Source organism: Sipha flava, unplaced genomic scaffold, assembly GCF_003268045.1.
Source record: "Sipha flava isolate LNK unplaced genomic scaffold, YSA_version1 134_pilon_pilon, whole genome shotgun sequence".
Classification (NCBI taxonomy): Eukaryota; Metazoa; Arthropoda; class Insecta; order Hemiptera; family Aphididae; genus Sipha; species Sipha flava.
The window spans coordinates 107221-129165 of NW_020271760.1; the positions used below are offsets into that span (position 1 = coordinate 107221).

General features: G+C 27.6%; 1 protein-coding gene across 7 annotated transcripts in view; it reads right to left on the reverse strand.

The window, feature by feature from the left end:
- Positions 1-616: 616 nt before the first annotated feature.
- LOC112679308 (serine/threonine-protein kinase tricorner) overlaps positions 617-21945 on the reverse strand; it is a 114322-nt gene continuing 92993 nt past the window's right edge. For 6 of the 7 annotated variants that reach the window (XM_025549061.1, XM_025549062.1, XM_025549060.1 and 3 more), the window contains exons 4-10: positions 6617-6791; positions 3714-3878; positions 3384-3544; positions 3156-3295; positions 2909-3106; positions 1855-2172; positions 617-1727 (exon numbers count right to left, since the gene is read on the reverse strand). In XM_025549061.1, coding sequence (XP_025404846.1) covers positions 1612-1727; positions 1855-2172; positions 2909-3106; positions 3156-3295; positions 3384-3544; positions 3714-3878; positions 6617-6791 — 1273 coding nt within the window. In that variant the 3' untranslated portion in view covers positions 617-1611. The remainder of the gene's footprint in view (positions 1728-1854; positions 2173-2908; positions 3107-3155; positions 3296-3383; positions 3545-3713; positions 3879-6616; positions 6792-21945) is intronic. The other variant, XM_025549059.1, reaches the window with a different exon arrangement.

Below are 21945 nucleotides of genomic sequence, written 5' to 3' on the forward strand. Positions count from 1 at the left end.
ATAATACATTTTAATCACGCGAATAATAAAACACGACACAGACGATGGTGATGATCAGAACATTCACGGCAATTCGCAGCACTCCATACTTGTATTTACACACGCAAAAAAAAAAAAAACAAAAAAATGGTTCAACAATGGTTTAAAAACAGAGAAAACAAAATAAAAATAATCAATGAAAAAAATGTACACGCTTCAAAATTGTAATTTATATACCGAAAAAAATACATAAATATATATGTAAAATTACAGTACAATATTATTATACACATATTTGTATATGAAGTATATTATACGATAGCGCTCGACTCTTATTAGATAATGACCTAATGTGGAGTACTGAGAATTCGACAGTTTTATTATTATAAAACCACCAAAATGTGAACGATTAACAGCGTCATGATCATAATTATACAATAGAAATAAAAATAGAAATAAAAATAATAATAATATTAATAATAATAATTATTAATATTAATAATAAAAAAATTACAAACAAACAATAATTAACTTTGCGAATATCACAACTGTTAAAACTAACGTTTATGAGTAAACAAACAAAATTCAGATCATGAAAATATTTAAAACAAATTTTAAGTCTAACCTGTCCTTGGGTCAATCACTTTCGGCCTTATTGTCCGATGACAAATTCATTCATTGGATACCACTACTTGTAGTTATAGGAACATGCTAAAGTGCGTTAGAATCTTAATTATTTACTTTTTTTTTCACACTCGTCAAAGGGCAAGATTTGAATGCTTTCACTAAAAATAAATGTTTTGAACATTCAATGTTTCTATATAACATATATATTTTAATATTTAAACCCTACACGCGAAAATAACATTTGTAAGTTAACACGTTCACATCCACTAGAGTTCCGAAGATGACCGCGCCTGAGCACCAGCGGTCACAATGCATCTGAAACGATTCTATGTACAAAGTTTAACGCTACATTAAATTACCTACGGTGCTTCAACAAATAAATGTCACTTAAAATATAAATGGTATATGTACACATTTAGTGTATTAATTACTAAAATATTATTAAAATAATTTATTTTTTTTTTTTTTCGTAGAGTGGTTTCGAACGTGTTAATAATTATATTTTAAATTCGAATATATATTGTTTGAGAGAAAAACGAAGGAAATGACTAGATGAAGCTTAAGACATAATTTTAGTGTGTATATGTATGTGTGTGTGTGCGTGCAAAATTAATGTAGAAATAACGTTAAGATTCGACACTTTATATAGTTGTATTATTATTCAACTGCGTTTGGTAAGTTTGACGGTGATAGTATATTATACGGTAATAGTTACCCACTGCCTCGGTCGACAGTATACTCGATTGCATTGGGTTTAGAAGGTATTATTTTATTGCGTTTAAAAACACTTGCTCTTTGGAATCTTCGGTTGGTTGTAAACGCTGAAAAGAATAAACTTTTCTTTTTGAGATCATAAACAGCATGCCAACAAGTGGTAATTAGGTTTAGGGGTGAGGGAACCGGGTACGGTGACGAGGGGGGGAGGTGATTGGTGAGGAAGGAGAAAAGCGTAAATAGGAGGTTAGATAAAATATCACATTGCACTATTGTTAACACGTTGTCCAATCACTTTTTGGTAGCTATGCCCCGTTGAGTGAGTCCCTCGAAGCGTTTGAACGTATAGTTGATGAACACCCAGTCTTTGTAGATCACTTCGCCGTCGTGCGTTACCGGAGCCGACGCTAAAAGCAATCCAAAGAGCATCAACGTTAGTATACTACAATGACCAGCACAACTGTACCAGAGTGCATAAAACACGCGATACGCGGCTCGTGCACATGTCGTACACGAAATCGAATGTTTACTCACGTATTTCGAGTTTGACGTCCGGGAAGTCGTCGAAATTAGACGTGTCGTCGATGGACTTGACCTGCACGGGTATGGCGGCTGGTCTTTCCCTAATGTGCTCCCAGTCGACACCGCGGAAGAACGCTATTGTTGACCGCAGCTCATCGATGCCACGACCACTGGACCCTAATCTCCGGTCCGATTCGCAACAAAATCTGGTTATCGCGTCGCGCGCCTCTTCGCTAATGGGCACTTCAGCGGGGAAGCTCAATGTCTCCCGCCAGTTCATCACTTTCCTGTAGGTTTCCTGCGGGTTTTCGCTGCAGAACGGTGGGTAACCTACAAATGACCACCGTGATTATTAGAGATTATACTATGTGCCGTCTACGTGGCTATTTTAGGATGGGTTTCAACGTTCGTAAATTACATATTATTTTATAACGTCAATTGATTCAAATTAATAACTGCTGAGAAAAAAAATAATAAGTTGTTAAAAACAAGGAAATATATATTGCCAATATATGTTATACCTAACCTAGAATGAATAAGCAACTTATCAGAGGTAATGATTTATCCTATTCTAAATAAAAAATGCAAATATTTATCTAAATATCTTAATCAAATATTTTCTAGAAAATATCAGAGATAATTATAAAACATATAACATACTAAGTAAAATAGATAACTGTACTATAAAACAACGAATTCAATACTACACTGTATCGGAAGCTGGTGCGAAGAAATAACATTTTTCTGTTGATATTCTTAACTGATGTGTCGAATGTTAGTAATTAACTATTATTTTAATAATATCAATTAAACCTAACGAAATAATAGAATGCTTAAATATTTAAAACTAATTGGATAAATAAAAATTTACGAACATCATTATTTTATTAAGACACAAAATAAAATTGTGTTAAAAATAAGGAAATGAACATAGAGAATGCAGGCTATAGACAGAAAATCATAAGCCATGAAAATCGTTACTGAATGGATAGCAATCAATAAATAAAAATACAGAGTATATAATAACGATTAGGTCAAAGAATATATAGATACTATTATTTCTTACCTATTAGCATTTCATACATGATGACACCAACACTCCACCAATCGCAAGCCGCACCGTAACCAGTCTGAAGAAATACTTCGGGCGCGATATAGTCAGGCGTTCCGACGGTGCTATAGGCTAGCGCACGGCGATTTCTTTTCCAACTCTCCGCTCGCCTTTTGCTGTCCATCGGACTCGATGCTGATGAACAGAAAAAACCTAAATGTAAGTTTGACATGAAGTGGACTTTTCGACAATTTACACTCACTGAAATCCGACGGTTTAGCTTGACTCAGGTCCCTATAAAAATCCGTTCGGTGCGACTTCTTCAGACCGGTACATAGTCCGAAATCTGACAGTTTTATGTGGCCTCTGGCGTCTAGTAGTAGATTGTCGGGTTTTATGTCCCTAAAAAAAAAAAAAAAAGCCAAAATAAAAAAATAAAATAATTTCACGTTCTTTTTTATATTGATATATAATCCATAATATATCAAACCTGTGTATAAATCCGAGTTTATGAATAGAATCGATGGCCAAAGCTGTTTCAGCTATGTAAAACTGGGTGCATTCCTCGCTTAAAGTGTCTTTTTTCATAAGCAGCGTCATCATATCACCGCCGGGCAGGAACTCCATTATGAGGTAAAGGTTTATTGGATCCTGGAAAAAGTTAAGGGGGTTTGAGTTTTCTTTTCCTAGTCTTTTTTAAATAAGGATATCTTTCCCCTATGTATATTTTATTACTTTTACCATACAACCATCGTTGTACGTCAAAGTGATGAGACGCGAGGGTTAATTAATTATTCATTCGCAAACATGGAAAAGTTACCTGAAAACTATAGTACATTTTAACGACCCACTGATGATCAGCTTCGACAAGAACATCTCTTTCTGCACGAACATGCGCTACTTGTTCTTTTTCGAGCATGTCGGCTTTGCGTAGGATTTTCATCGCGTATATATGACCGGTATCTTTCTTTTGAACGAGTCTCACCTAGAATTTGAAGACAGTTATAATTTAATTTCGTAAATCCGAACAGTATTAAAAATAAAACAGCGTTTGAACATCGATTTAATAAAAAAATAAAATAAATTACAATTACATAAAATATGAGCAGTTATTTTACATTTTATGTTCAGTGATAAAAAAAAACAAAAACTTGTATGTGTTATTAATCTCAAAAGTTTAAACGTGTAGCGGTAAATTACATATAGCTATAAGTAATAAAACGTTTCTGATATTTCCAATCATTTGGTACTAAATTCTAATATATGTTAAGAACTGTTTTTCCACATGGTTTAATTTTAAATATACCATATATAAATATTAAGTCGCTAAGATTCAAATATAAATTTCCACTTTGTTGGTTTCATCAATCTTTACTCTGGCGTATTGAAAGTATAACATAAATTCTATCTACAAGGCAAATTCGTAACAGACATATCTTGCAATATAAAATATAAAATATAAGATAGGCAGTATAATATTCATATAGGTACAGATTTGAATGACTTCAGATAGATACTGAGTTTAAATAGTAAACTTCACATACTATGACATGTTATGTACGAACAAAATATACATTTACAAATTTCTATACATCATTATTCGTATTTGTTTGAATTTTTCATAACAAATAAGATAAAGAGTAAACATTAACCATTGTGTTTTTGCACAAGATAATATAAAATACATCGTGTCAAAAATCTTTGTTACCAATTGGCAAATTTATTTTACAACAACTGGCCTCAGTTTATCACATAATAGAAAACAACAATTTTTTTCCCATGTTTTGACTACTAGTGTATTCTATAACTTTGAATTTAAACAAATAGTAAAAAGAGGATTAGGTATGCGTATAATATTTTATTTTGTGGCTCTAAATAAATAACATAATTCGTTTTTATTCTGAAAAAAAAATACTTAGCCACTAGAAATAATTTTATTTATAATAAGTTTTTATAAGTAAAAATAATCTTGTTTATCAAAGATATATCACATAATTCAATTAATTTACGAACTTGTATTTAAAGTTTTAAAACCCAATTTTTACAAGCAACCCAAATTCTAAATGTTGACATTATCATATATATAAAATAATATAATAGGAATTTTAATTCTTATTGAATAAAAAATAAAAATATTGGATAAATAAGTATCATTAACCGTTTACAGCTCCAAATAAACCGTAAAACACAAAATAATATATTTTATCGAAATAATCTTATATTTGCTGAGCTTAAATTTAATATTTTTCTTTAACTAGAACAATCAAGTTCAATTTACAATCGAATGATATATTATTATATAAAACGTTCGATGCAAAGTTTTACCAGTGTTAACGTAGCAAATAAAAATACTACGATAAAATCAATGCATTCCTTACTACGCTCAAAACACACAATGAATAGTTTAGTTAATGTGAATTATATACAAATGCAGACGTTACTACCAATATAATTTTAATTTACTTTTAAAACGGTATTGTGGATTAATCTCAAATACACATTTATAATAAAACGAATAATCAACGGTTAAAAAAAAAAAAAATTGAGTAAAAACCGGATTAAATTTATATCATATTTAAAACAAATAATATTAAAAAAGCAGTTGAATTATTATAAATTATTATTAATAATAGATAATGTAATTCATATAACATATAGTAATAAATAATTATACAAAATAAATAAACTGTAAAACTAGGGAAACTATATTAAATAAAATGTAAAAAGTAAAAGAAGATTATGAAAAATGGTAAAGTCTTTAAATAAAAAATTAACTTAGTAATCATGTAGATTTAGGTTAAAATTAAAAGAAACTAAGAGTCCTAAAAATCGAAAACAATATAATGATCATTAGGGCTCGGAAGTTGATACATTTTGCATTTTTTTTTTTTTTTTTTGGAACTTTTTGGACAATACTTTCCTGGCCACAAATGTGTTTCATTAGCATGTGAATCTGATAATATATCATAACTAATTTTTTTTTGCATTGTGTTTATTACTTTCATGTCATTTTTTGACATTTTTAGTCGTTTTTACTGATTTCACTCTATTTCACTTCTTATCGTTTCTTGTCGATTATTATGCCGATAACTTAAAACTTGTCCGATTTTATCTCGCCAATTAGAGTCATTGCGTCATTGTCGTGTTATAGTAAATAATACCTATTAAATCTAAATTTTATTATTTTTTCGTAATATTTTCGAAATGGTGAAAATTAGTTGGTTAGTGCTCGTCTGAGTTTCCAAATCACTTCAGTAGACGTGGAAAGAAGTTTTTCCAAGTATAAATATTTATACACAGATTATCGTTATTCATTTGCTTTTGATAACATCAAAGACGCTCTAATTGTACAATGCAATGATTTTGATTTTTGAATTTCATATTTAAGGACATTAGTTGTCATTTTTATATCATGTTTTGAGTAATTTGAAAGTTTTGATAAATTTATATAGAATATTATAGTATAATAGAGTAAAATATTTAAAAGAATGTATTTTTATTCATTTAAAACAAATATTTGTAAATTTTTATGTCATTTTTGTAGGAAATTGTCTGTCATGTTTATGTTATGTTTGCAAAATTGTTTAGGTAATTATTTTTTTGTTTTTAAGATCATTAACTTCCGAGCCCTAATGATCACCTTAACAGATGTACTAATATAATTTTGTTAATTTTTCAACTTCCAAAAAAAATCAAAAGCAATAAATGAATAATTAGAAATACCTCTCCAAAAGCACCACGACCGATAACTTTTAGCGGTTCGAAGTCCTCTACACCAAGTCTTGATCTTTTAAGCCTGAGAAATTCAGATTCTTTTTGTGCATGTTGTTGGCGTTTTTCTTGTTTTTGTTGTTCCGAAAGACTTTCGTCCTTGAGAGTTTCTTCAAGCTTTGCCAACCTATAAACACGTAATAAAAGAAATTAAAAACCGCATAGAAAATTCAACATGGTATTATTTCATGCACGATCAGTACTATATTATATAGATGCTTTACTACTACTTGACGAAGGGAAATCGTTTTATAGTAAATTAAATATCCTTTTTTTCATTTTCGGACAATACATAAAGGAGATTATTATTATTTTTTTTTTCATTATTCATTGTGATACAGTTCTTTCAAACTATACCAACTCAGACATTATATACTTTCCACATTGAAATATATATTGAACAAATCATTCTACGCACAACGATGCATTATTATTTCTAACGCGAATATTACATAATATATTTATAGGCGACAGTAAACGGGCAAGATAAAATTGAAATTTTTGATATGTCTTGATCATAATTTATATACAGTAAGCAGAATGATTATACAAAATAACTTTATGTTAAACAGACTAGTAGATAGCTGCAGTAAGATTAACTACTTAAATAATAAATTAATTCCATAAAAAATCATTTAAAAGAAAATTTGTCTATCAGCTGAATATGAAACGGAAAAGTCTAACAGGTAATTAAACAGGAAAACACAAGATGGAAGTTAGAAGGAAATTAAAAACACGAGACAGGTTGTAGATGTACATTGCGCAACTCTTGAAATTTTTATAGGTAAGCAAAATAATCGACAACATTTTTGGAATTAATATTTCTCATCTGATCTCATAATTCTCATATTCTCATCTTGATAGATTTATTTAAATTAATACCAAGTTCACTTATTTCACAGTTATTTCACACGCGATCATCTCGTTCTAATTTCGAATATAATATTTTTTTGTCCAAGATGTGAACGTCGTTATAAACATATTTAATTTAAAATAATGACGCGCTGCATACACTTATGTTAAAGATCCAATCTTGATACGGATAAGGAATTGAATACAAATGCCAAAATATAAGTACCTACATGTATAGAGTACAAGCATAGAAATTATTATTTCGCCGAATACACGTGAAACGCATAATCTTGTTAATTTTACAAGTCATTTAATCGAGACTTTATAAATTCGGCACGTACATTGGAACAGATCATAAATAATAGGATTAGGAATTTTAACAAGGTAATGATGTAACAATTCTTATAATTTCAAAGAAATATTTTTTTTAGCATCAATATAAAGGTACATACATATATATATATATATATACATACGTACATAACGATTGAAGTAAAAACAAAAACTGTACAATAAATTCAAACGACTATTTATTCAAATTTATATTTTTCACCATGCTTTAAAGTGGACTACAGCACATATGTTATACGCATTCAATATTCAAAATATTTATACGGTGAAAATTCCTTACTATAATGCATCGACGAGCTAAACATTGTAATATATTATTGCAATATTGCACAACACTAAAATATTTAATAAATTATATTACTGTTTAGAAGTCCAAGGAATTTTATCAGTAAATACAAATAAACATATACTATTGTTATAAAACAATAATGAGCAATAGTATCAACATTAATAAATATAACTATCAAACTATAATATTTATACATTTTGATTTCGATACATTTCTTTTTCCTGAAACGCGAACGTTTAGTAAATTGTAAGAAATTCAACAACAATAATAATAATAATCATAGTAATAATAATATAATAACACAAGTATCTGTTATTTTGTAATTGAATAAGGAATGAAAAATCACTATCATTAGGTACCTACTACTGATTATATTATGATGTCTTTATCCTTACTGTTAAATAATACAAAATACAGAAAAAAATTGCAACTTTAAATTAATTCTCTAAAGACAAATGGACGAAAATCAGCTTATAAAGTGAGATTGATTTCGAGTCATCTATATTCATTTCATGTGTATAAAGACTAAAACAATAGTCGACTTAAAGTGGTAACTGCCAGAATGGAAGACTATTTGAAACATGTGCCCGCATATCCTTTTTGATAACTGATAATAAATTAAAGTTAAAGAACTACTCTTTTATCAGAGGGATTTCGTTAAAGGCTCGTTAGAAACTACGAAGAATGGATAATTAAGGTTTAGGTATTTAGGTTTAGGTTTTTAGGTATTTCATGGATGTGTTAAGCTCGCGTATTTTAAATTATTATTGATAGCCTGTAAGCAATAAAAAAAAAATGATAACAAAATAAGCCTGGAAAAAAAATCTTTCCGCAAATCCTCCTGTTGCAGATTGATATACGTATATGTATTGATAATTGAACACACTTGATAAGATTAAATAAAGAGAAAGAGATACTTAATTAATACAAACAAACATATATGTATATTAGGTTGATAAACCATATTGTGCTTTCATAGCTACATAGTTTATTAATTTTTCTAATATTATCGATTTTCTTGGTTTGAACCACGATTTTAAGAAACTTAATATTTTATACTTTTCCTAAAGAAATGGAACTTTATCAAATAAGTGTTGTTACCGAGAAGTTCCTACATTTTTAGATTTTGTTGATTATTAGTAAATAATAAATCACCAAATCGTAGAAGGGGAGAAGTCAAAAGGAAAAAATGATTTTAGTTTCAGATATATTATTTAAAACTCTTAGTTTGTACAACTACATTAAATATGGAGCGTCGATATTTTTTTTATTTTTTATAAAATGTGAATAGTTAAAAATATGATGTATCACACAATATAAAATCAATTTTTGAATATTTTAATATGATTATAATTAAATCATCTAAACGCCTAAAATGTTCTTACAAAATATTCACACTAATGAAAATTGTTTTATAAAGTATTAGCTGAATTATCTGGCGTTGCCCGGAAAAATAATTATTATTGTTTAACTCTTTAAGAGTGTAACTCGCTGTGGAAGCAATGTTTTTTTAAAGGTCATTTAGAAATTTAAGTTACTTATATGAAATATATAAAATGTAAAAATCAAAAAAAAATTTTATATACCTTTGTTTGACATCTATCAGATTTATAAAGAAAATTCAATATTTCACATTATATATATTAATATAGGTAATACTGTAGCTTATATCAATTACAAAAACATAATTAATATCTATAACTACTTAATTTGTAATTAAAAAAAATATATTGACATCAATAACTGTATATGTATACTGTAAAATAAGGAGTGGTTCGCATAACTTGAGTGAATTATGTTGAGCGGCGAGTACATCATCAAAGTTATGGTTAAATTAATTGGATATTAATATATGTATAGCTTAATACACATTTTAATAACAAGTATCATGTATTAATTTTCAGCATGAACGATATAAATGCATTAAAGTGTTCGTTGTCGGCTGCAGGAAGTAAAATAGGACTACTTAAATTAAAATCAGTACACGTAAAAGTTTAGAGTCGAAGCGCTAAGGAACTAAGGATAAAGAGCAGCACATGTTTCGATTAAATGTTTACAACCATCATTCGAAATGTTCTAATATAACATACATAAACGCAATCGCAGTTTGTCGAATGTTCTGTAGTTATTTTATAGTTAAGCGCCATACTAGGTAGGTATAGTTGAATGTCTACAAGAAAGTATAAAAAAAAAAAAAAAACAGCACAAAAACAGTAATTTTATATGAAATATAAATATTTTGTAACTGCAATAAATCGAGGTTTATCAGGTTTACAGATCCAAATGATTATAAGAAATCGATTTATTTTATTTAAGAAAAGAATGCGAGTTAAACTTTTATACCTCAAGGGAAAGCCTAAAAATAATATTTCGATAGTTTTCTTTGCAATGTTTTTAAACATTTTAAGAATTTCGAAAAATTACATATATCACCGTACCAAAGGATAAAATTTCCCATTTCTTGGAGTTAATAGTACGAGTAAGTTTTGGGGGATTCTTACTACTAAAAGAAATGGGTATGGAATTGAACAAAAAAAAATTAAACATGTTAGCTCCACCCAAAATGAAAACTTTAGATTAAAATATAATAGTACAGAAAATATATAAAAACGATTAATAAATTCAGTAACCCTCTGAAGGCACGAAATCTGAAGTCTGCTCTTACCGGGCAAATCTTGGTGAGTGAATTTCGATGTAGTTTCAAAGAATGACTGAATTTTTTAAATAAATAACACTTACCCAACACTATTATATGGCACAGACCGATAAATGTTTGTTTTAGTTTTTACTACTACGTGCATTTATACTTGACGCACGCGTGAGTGGGTTAAACAAAATCCATATAATATATATACAGCTGCAAAAATTGAATACGACACCCTACACAGTGTGTTTATTACTCACGGCCGGATAAAAATAATTAACAATTATGCTATACGTAGCACGTAACGAAACGACATAGAAAAAAACCACCAGCTTTTTTGCGTTTAAACTGTCACGAAATGAATTACCACGCGACGTATACTTTATGCGCAGTGTTCAGAAATGGGGGAAAGAACAACGTAATATATAAACATACCTATACATTTTTCATTTGCTTTAGACTTATATGTTGGGTGGATTAGCCGCAGCAATACCGCGATAACGGCCGAACAAGTTTGCAGGCAATCACGAGCGACTAACTACGAAGTGATTTCCGCGAGATAGTCGACGAAAAATAATATTATGCCGACCCGAGTGAGCAGCCTACAATACATATGTGAGCTATACGGCGTACGAGTAGTAGTTATACATTTTCACTTCAACTCGCACTACAGCCATTGGTTTTAGCGAGCAAATCATATATAATTCAGGTTTTATAATTTTATTAATAACTTGATGAATAAAATTATTATTATAGTTATTAATATTAGAAGATCCTAGAACACTTGATTATAACAGAATGTGTGCTGACACCCCTTAAAAAAAAAAAAGAAGAAAAATATATAAATTAGCGAAAAAATAAACTGAGCTTGTTTAGTTATTACAAATAGACTGTTAGTTATTGCTAAAATTAGGGTTAAGTCAATCGTAACAGTAAATATCAACCCCGCGAAAAACGACTAAGTGTTATGTTGTATTATTCATTGTTATCTAGTTGAACACATATAGAGTACAGTTAGTTATAGTATAGTTCGTAAGCCACGTAGTCGTGTGAAGATCCTTTTGCAAGGTAAAATCACACATTCTTAGTACGACGTTATAGGATCCAAGTGCGTACATGAATAATAATTTATTGTCCACGAGTGTATGTGTCTCATAGGCATCGACGTTTTGACGTGTTAGAAGAAATAATTTCTTTTGGATGGACATCACATCATTATTTATTAAATAATAAACTGACTCATCGCGTTCCTTTCATGGATACACACTATAATATGAAAGTCGCACGATTTAGATTCACATAAACTATAATAAACAAGGGAAGATAATTTTAGAGCGTAAAACGCGTAAATTTTTTTCTGATTTTCATTTCCTAAAAAATCTTCTAATGCTTAATAACGTTAATTTTTTTATAAGTGATAAAAATTTGAAGGAAGAATCAATTTTTATTATATCACTGCTGTAGCCTACAGAGTGTTTAACGCCATTTATACAAGCAAATATTTATGTATACAAATCAATAATAACCAATTACTGAACACGGAAATTACAATTTGCAACTCTTGATGGGAAAACTGCCGTGTAGCAATCTATGCATTTCTCACGCCAACGTTGTACGATAAAATTGTTCGCACACAAAATAGACAACGCGATACTGATTTTACATTTATGTGTAAAAATAACAGCCGCTCAGTGGCGTTTAATTGTGACATGAAAACCGATTGGCATAAAAAAATTGCGCATATATCACAATAAGGCAGCGTCGACGAGTTCGATCTCGTTAAAATTATTGATTGGCGGGAAATGTTGAACATACGGGAATTTATGTCGTTTACTGGGAGGATGAAAATTGGATACAGTCTATAGATGTGTATGTGTTCGGAAAATGTTACAAAGACGGTAAAATATACTATAAATGTGGATATGCATGATATCACAACAAGGGTGGAATATACTGAGTCTTCCAAGTTCCAAGGAAATGGGAGCGTTTGAAATAATCCTCACTTATTTATAAAAATAATGTTATTATTAAAAATAAAAGTTACTTTATTCATTAGTATAAAGGGTAAGAAATCAATGTCCGTAGGATGGTGTCCGTTTGTACAGGTATGTATTCCTAAAATCAAACGCTGATATAGCTCATGACTTTTTTCAACACATCCCAAATTCAAATCACGAAGACCCTGAAACAATCGGACTATACGAATCGACAAATCGGACAATACCACCATGAACTGTGATTACATCTTAGAAACAAAAAAATATAAAAAAGATAACTGATAATCCAGGTTTTGTTGACAACTTGTCAATATGGGACGAGTCACATTTCTGTTTCGGGAACATATACATTCAAATGGACATTAATTTTAAGATATAGTAAATTTAAACTTTGGACTCTCAAAACCGCATATAAATTAGATTTTGTTTTCAATAAAAAAAAGTTATCGAACATTTTTTTTTAACTTTTGCGACAATTACTTCTTATTTTGCAATTTTTCTGGAAAAACCTTTATATGGCGATCGCTTTACACAATCAACAGTACACCATCGATATGTATACAAAATATCGTCGGTTTGACGACTCGGCAAACTTAAAAAAAGTTATACATGTAATAGAGCTTTTTACTTTTATTCTCCGCACAAATATTTGTGTTTAAAACAAAAACCACTTTAAGAAAGTTTTTAACGTCATGAAATCGAATTGTATATTGCTATGCAACATGTACTAGGATTATACTATAATAGGGGTGTAAAAATATTTTTTACCTACAGCGTTTACATAATCGTTAAGCAATCGTGTGTATTTACAGTACGATTTTTATTCGTATTTTATATTACGTCAAATTCAAAATAATACTGCAGTAAATATTTTTGCATGTGATTAAAATTTTTGAAAGCTCTTGAATATTTATTGTTTATGAATCATAATACAAATAATTTTTCGACGTATATATTTTCAAAAATAAAAATCAACATTATATTATCAATGCCGAAAAAACATCAATACTTATACCTCACGCGTATTTAACGCCGGTATTGACGAACATGAAAAATACCGGAGCATCGATGTTCATGGCAAGATCTAATTAGTAAAAACAATAGTTTTAACATATTTTCAATTACGTATTTTGAAATAAATACAATTTCATACTTTTAGGTATTATTTAATTATTTTGTTGTTATTGTGAAACTTTTGAACCCTCAACATAAACTTATTCGGGGACCATTATCTTCTCAAAAAAAAAAAAAAAATGTTTTATTTATAAATAATTTTCACATATTAACATTAAATACATTATATCGTAGATAAATAAGTATATGTATTCATAATTTTACAATACGCATAAACCAAATGTTATTGAAACATTGCACGCACATGTGCGTTGTAATTTTGCTGTAATATACTTTTGAGGCAAAATATTATCGGTTTGTTATGATGACCATGGCGTGCGTAGACCTGTATTTTAAGAGGTAACTACAATACTTTTGGTATATTATACCCAATACATATATTTTCCTCAAATCCCGTACATTTTTTTTCAGAAACCTTTAACTATTCATAATTTGTACTTTAGTAGTTAATTGTAGCTGTTACATTATCATAAGAAGTTTTTACACGAAAATTAAGAACATTTTTGTTTTATTTTTTCTCTTACAAAACATAATTTATTATTTTATCAACAGATTACATTCAATTTGAACACATCAGTTAAAATACGGGTCTCTTACTCTAATACAGTGGTTCTCAACGGGAGCGATATCGCCCTTCAGTGGGCGGTGAAGTATCACTTAGGGGCATTGAACTATTTTTGGGTGTTAGGAGGGTGGTGAACTAGTTTTGGATGGTTAGCGTATTCACGCAAAAACGTTGTATATGGTGTGACCTAAAAATAATTCATACTAGATAATCCATATAATAACTATTAGTTACTAATAGGTATTATATGTTGAGCAATGCACAATAACGTATCTTTCATTGTTGATAAATTTATTATCTTTATTATTTTAGCGATTGTGCATGAACATTGTATTTTATTATAGGTACCTATATTAACCAACCTTTTAGTAAACCGTTTGATTTGACCCGTGCATATTGTATTAGTTTTCGTTATTATACTCGTAATATTCAGTCTATTAAAAACGTGTTTTTTAAAAAAAAATTACTACAAAAATACATAAATCTCTACAAAAACAAAAGCAATATTTTTTACCTATTTGATTTTAAAATCTTTTTTAAAAGTAATATTTTTTCTAAATAAAAAAAAAATGTATTTATTACTATAAAATAAAATTGATAAATTATTAAATTTTTTTCAAGTGTTTAATTTAATTAATTTACTAATACTATAATTAAAAAAATATGAAAAATAAAACATAAATGAAAACATTAGTTATGAGATAATTATTCAAATTTTTTTTCATATTTTCCAAATCATTAAGTTATTTCCTATCCCTCAGCCCTTACTATTAATTATAGAATTTTCACATAGGGGGACGTTAAAGAATTGATTCCTACTCAAGGGGGTGATAACATAAAAAAGGTTGAGAAACACTGCTCTAATATAAGGATGCCCAAATCCAGTCAACGCATTTGGATTTGCCTGCCAACACTAGTTCATTTTAAATTATAAATATAATTATTTTTTTAAATTTTATTGAATATTCTATTATATATAGGCGTGTGTATTTAATTTAGGGCCATGCCACGTACCATTTTATTTATCCCATTATTTGAGAAATTTGGCTAGAAACAATATCGATTATTTTCCTACACTTGTATATATAAGAGGAAAACTAGAAAATAAGTCGCTTGACATCTTAAAATACCAAACACAAATTAAATTATTATTGCAGTCTTTTGAAAACAGATTTCAGGATTTCAAGAAGGACGAAAATAACATTTTGTTTTTCATGAACCCATTTTCAATCACTTTTAGTAAAATACAAAAATATTCATGTAATATCCAGTTGGAAATCACAGAAATTCAAAACCACTTTTCTTTGAAACAGATATTTACCGAAACTGTATCATCACAGCTACAGTCTTCAGAAAATTTAATAAAATTTTCGAAATTAGTATCAAAATAAGACTTTCCTGAAACGCGTGATCTCGCCTTGTAGATTTCAAGCAGATTTGAATCTACATATATTTGAGAAAAAGCTTTTTAAACTTTAAACTATGTAAAAAATAAATATCGCACTTTGTTAACTGCGCGTCATATTTCAGTTTTGATGTTGTTATCAACAACCGATTTATCTCCAGACATTGAAAAATTATTGGCAAACAAGTTCCTTCATAGGCTCACTGATTTTTTTTAATATTATTAAAAATTAAAACATGTGAAATTTAAAACGTTATTTGATTTTTATATCTATTTGTCCTACCTATTTAATTATCTGGGTATAGAACTTTTGAATATTGAATTGAAGATGAATTATATGTGTAAGTAAGTCTTTTTTCATCACATGGCCCACCAGCTAAATGTAATTAAAATTCGATCTAGGACAAATGGACGTAGCTGTTTGGACGTGAGGACAAATGGACGTCAAAAAAAATATATATGTATAAATCAGTAAATAAAATAAATAAGTTAATTATATTTATTATAATATGTAAATTTTAATGTCAAAAATATTCATTCAAAAAAACTTCACCATCGCGATTTGAATTAATTAATGACATCTTACATGTACACTTGAATGCAATTTGTACACGACTAACATGGTTATAGATGTGTATTGTCGTGTTTCGTGTATCACCATATTTCGATAGTGTATGATAATTATTACAAAATGTAAAAATCAATAAGTTATACATATATTGATATAAAAGGTACCTATTGCGAAAACGATAATATTCGATAAGATTTGATATTATGATACAATAAGATAGTTATATTATACCATTAGTTAAATTATGAACATAAAATATCAATGGTTTTATAACTTGTAAATATATATATATATATATATATATATATTTTTTTTTGACGTCCATTTGTCCCTACGTCCAAATGGCCACGTCCATTTGTCCCTACTCGATTAAAATTATAACGCGCTTCCAAAATAAATTGGGCACCTTTACTTTAACATATGCATTGTACGTAGTCCCATTTACAAAATTTTGGGATCGGCATCCCCCGTGCGCACGCCTAGGTATGTGAAATATTATATAATAAATGAAAATAAAACAATCTTAGAATATTTAAAGCCTTTCCTTAGAGCCACGTAACTCACAACTAAACGGATTCAAAATCGTTGATCTCAAGTGAACGATTTCAATAACATACAAAATAAGTTAGTAACAAACAACTACCATCATAAAACGTTTATATATTAATGCTGTTTAATCGCCTATAAACGGTTTTTAAAACGGATGATCGAAGTATAGTAGTATATACAAATGCAAAGACATCTTGCAATCAGACTAATATAATTAGTTCACATAATTTATAATTGTTACGTTCCACGAACTAATTTTAATTACATTTTAATATTGGTCAAAATACGTATTTATTATATTTATCAATTGCATTCTGTATTTTAATACAGTTATAAAGAGAAGATAATCGGTGTACACATTTTATACTTCAATATATTTAATGTGGTCGTATATATAGTATCAGTGTGTATTATTTAATAAAATGTATTTATGTATAAGTGTTACATATCAATACATTATGTATAAATAAGTACATCTGCAGTATCAAACATGTGATTCAATTTCGAAGAAAAAAGTCATATATTGATATTATTATTATTATTATTATAAGAATCGTACACAGCCCTATTGAAATTAGGTTTAAACGGTATAAAATAAATGTCTTCAATTTCTGATTCGACTGTTTACTGCATTCTATTAATACTCCAACATAGTCGTTAAGAAATTTAAGACGATTATTTTAAATTGTGTTAGCAATACCTTTGAAGAGGATATAACAACGAACGTAATGTATAAGCAGTGGGGTAGCCAGAAAAATATTTATTTTATTTTTTTTATTTTTTTTTTGGAAGGATTAAATTTTCAATCTTCTTTCCTAATTTACTAACAACTTTTTAATTTTAACAAGTCTATTAAACATAAGTTAAAGTATAAAATTTGTTATTATTTAGTTTGTTGAAACCGTGAAATTGTCTGATGATGACATGATTTAACATTATACCTATGTCTTAAAATTATTGTACATCTTACAAAATAATAGAGACATTTCGGGTTGGTTAACCCGTTAACCATTCCTGACTATACATCTGTTGTGTATAAGAATATATAAAATGCATATTGTATATTTGCGCTCTACGTACGAAAAACTAGTGTAATATATGGCATTGCACAATAGGCATGAAAAGTTTTCTTGAAATTAATTATCGGTAAATTACATTTTTTACAACTAAAAGTTTCGAGGAGACTAATGGATAGCGATTACTAAAGGAAGTATACGGGGGGGGGGGGGGGGAATTGATTTTAAGATTTATAAAACAAGGAAAGTTTTCCTAATACAGCAATTATAAACCGACGACTGTACGAGAAGCTGAACTTTGGCGACGACGACAAAAAGTAACAGTTTCAAGGCGTAGATGAAAAAAATAGGAATTAAAAATAAACTTAAATAACAAGTACACGAAAGCAATTGGCAAACGATGAAGGATTGTTATATTCTTACAAAATAAGTTTTATGGTAGTGAAGAAATTTAGATGTTTTTTTGTTTTTGTTTTAAAAGGAGATTTTTTCTTTTATTTTTAAATAAAATCCGTATGGTATTTAATTATCGTAAAAATAAAATAAATCATAAAACACTATATATCATCCAAATAGCACAAAAATAAAAATAAAATCAGTATAAATACGTTTATACTACAAAATTGCTATTATTATTACAACGGGAAAAGTCTCAGCGGGTGGGAAGTAACACTTTTTAAACATTTTTGTTATGCTTTTATCTTTCACAATAACAGAATTGATCCAGAAGATTATTTTTTTATATTTTGCTTAAGCAGTTTTATAAAGAAATTCATGATATTTAATTTTTTCACGACTATTTACCGCAATATCCGTTGTTTCTCAGTAATTAAATAATAACGATAGCCAATAAATACACAATTTTGTAAAATTTCACGGATTACTATAATGATACAACACTTATAGCCTATCTTGATTAAATGATAAATATGCAAATATTCCTATCATTATTTTGTGATCACAAAAATCACAAAATTCACCAGATCTAAGATTTATAATTTTATACCTTGATTTATAAAATTAATGTCACGTACCCAGGAAACAAGTATTTCACGTTATATTCAAAAATACTATTATGATTTATTATACAATAATAATAATAAAAAAAAATAATAATAATATATAAAAATATTAAGAAATACATATTAAGTTGAATGATACGTTTAAATAATTAATTTTAGAATATAAAAACAAGCTGTCTGTTGTCTTAAAGCTCTTATCAAATCAACCATTGACATTTGACCGTAAAAAACTTGTTTGTGTGATTCGTGTTGTAAATTGGTCAACTGACGCTCGCACGTGTATTAGTTCACGTCAAAATATTTTTAATTATGATAAATTTACTGTGAAAGTTAAATAATTATAAAAATGATAAACTAACTTTAATATAATTAATAAAATCATAGACATTTTGGTCAGTTAAATTGAGTTTAATTTGCATAATTATATGCAAACAAAAGAAATATTATCCCACAAATAAATTAATATATTATAGTAGATAAAAGTTATGAAAATTATTTATCATTCTATAATGATTGATTGATGTATAATTATAATAATGATATTCATAACCCACTTGATTCAAAAATCCACATCTAGTCTACTCAGTTTAAGTCACGTAAATCGTTTGCTAATAAAAATATTTGAATACACTTTTTTCACCAATGATTTGTTGTTATATTACTAATTTACGAGTATATTTTAGATATAAAAATAATTCTGATTTCAATAATTTTTAAAAATAACTTTTTCATTGAAATTATTTTGTTGATCAAATAATAAATTAGGTTGTACGATAAGAAAAATTTGGAAGCTATTTAAATGTAGACGTGAAGAAAATTGTTGAAAGTTAGCTGGATAGAAAAGAAATAAATTATAGATACATCAAACCAAGTAGAGGAAAAATGAATCCAGCTAAATATCATAAAAGAGGAGAGAGGAAATATTGTTGATTACCCGATGAGGAACAACCCGTTTATGACAAATATATTCGAAGAACTAATAAATGGACAAAATGGAAAGGACAGACCAAGGAAGGTGAATATAAAACAATTATAACAAAACCTGACTGTAACCGATATGTGGATATGAAAAGATATGAAAAGACTGGCTTTTAACAAAGAATAATGGAGAATGAGATTTGCAACAATATAACAAGGCCCTAAGTAAAGAATAAGATCAATTAAATAAAGTTATAAATAAAAATTAATCTACAGATTTCAAAAATAAACAAAATAAATTGATTAAAAATAACTAACAGCAATTTGAATTATTCATGGTAAAAACCGATATATATATATATATATATATATATAATAAAAGTATCAGGCGTACCTGCATATCTATTTTAAGTAATTTAATGGTGAATGAGAGTTTTGAAAGTTACATATTTTAATAATAAAACATAAATCCTTGACTAAAATTTTAGTTTTGAGTGTACTGATTAGCTAAAAAAAAAAAATTAAAAAAGTGTTTCAAGACGTAAAAGAATTATATTTTGTATTCATTAGTGGTGGATAAATTGTATTCTTATATATATATTATAATAGATGAGCGTTAATTTAAAATTTCAAACAACTGAAGATACTAGATTAAAACTTACTCTTTTACACTTTTTATTAAAAATTAAAAATATACTCGTACATATAATAAAAAGTAAATTGTTGAACAAATTTTCTTTAATATGCCTATCTACTTTCAACAGTTTCAATAAGTAAGAAAATAACAAAATAACATTATGAAAAATAGAAACTATCAAGTTGTTTGTAGTTTATGAAAATCGATTTAGCATAATTGCACACAAAATAAATCATTATTGAATTATAATATTGACAGAAATATATATATATGTACATTTCGAAAAGTTAAGATATGTTAGACAACAAAAAACTAAAAACTAGGTCAAAATTATCCAAATTTAGCTACTTAAGTTTAAAATAAAATACGTGACTACTGACTTTGGAAGTTAATAATTTATTATGAGTGTCTAAACCGACACAAGTATTTCATAATTAAAAAAAACTTTCTCCCCTTCGCCTGCTACGATTAAAATTAATCAATTTATCTAAATGACCTTCGGAAAATGAATAAAAGATTTTTTAGTTTTAAGTATAATTTGTAAAAATACCTTATAACATGTATCTATACTAGTTTTAAGTATTTCAATCAGTAAGTAAATCAATATTTTATAGTAATTGGCCTTTCGATAGTTATATAAAGTTATCAGCGAATATTGTTTATTATGAATGATATGGTTCTAAAGTATATTTTAATACTAATACTATACTATAATGTAAGTGTAGCTCACTTAAAAATAAATAATTTGAAATAGTTATGGCACATATAAGAGGATTAAAAATTTTAAATATTATTATATAACAATGCTAAATCACATAATAAGACCAAAAATATATAGAATAACATTTAAATGTAACATTTACTAGTATTTTAAATTACTTAAAAAAAAAAATTAAAATATAAATAAAATTAAAATTAGATAAAATTAGTCATATTCATAACCACAAAATCAAATAAATATTATTGTTTTTCAGATAGATAACTTAAAATAATTGAATTCATATATATATATATATATATATATATATATATATATATATATATATAAGAAATAATATTGAATTTTCGATTTTATTATTATTATTATTATTATTATTACTCATTCCATAGTAAAATATCAATGTATATTTATACTATTTCCATAAAAATCAAATATGATTCATGTAATTATTATTTACAATTTACCACGAAAATAAACTATAACCTCGATTATAACTGTATTCTTTTTATGTAAATTAAGTTATACATTTTCGAGTTGTACTTCTAGATTTATTTTAAATGCTTATATGTATAATTTTTTCTTTGCATTATAACTTATTTTTAAAGCTTAT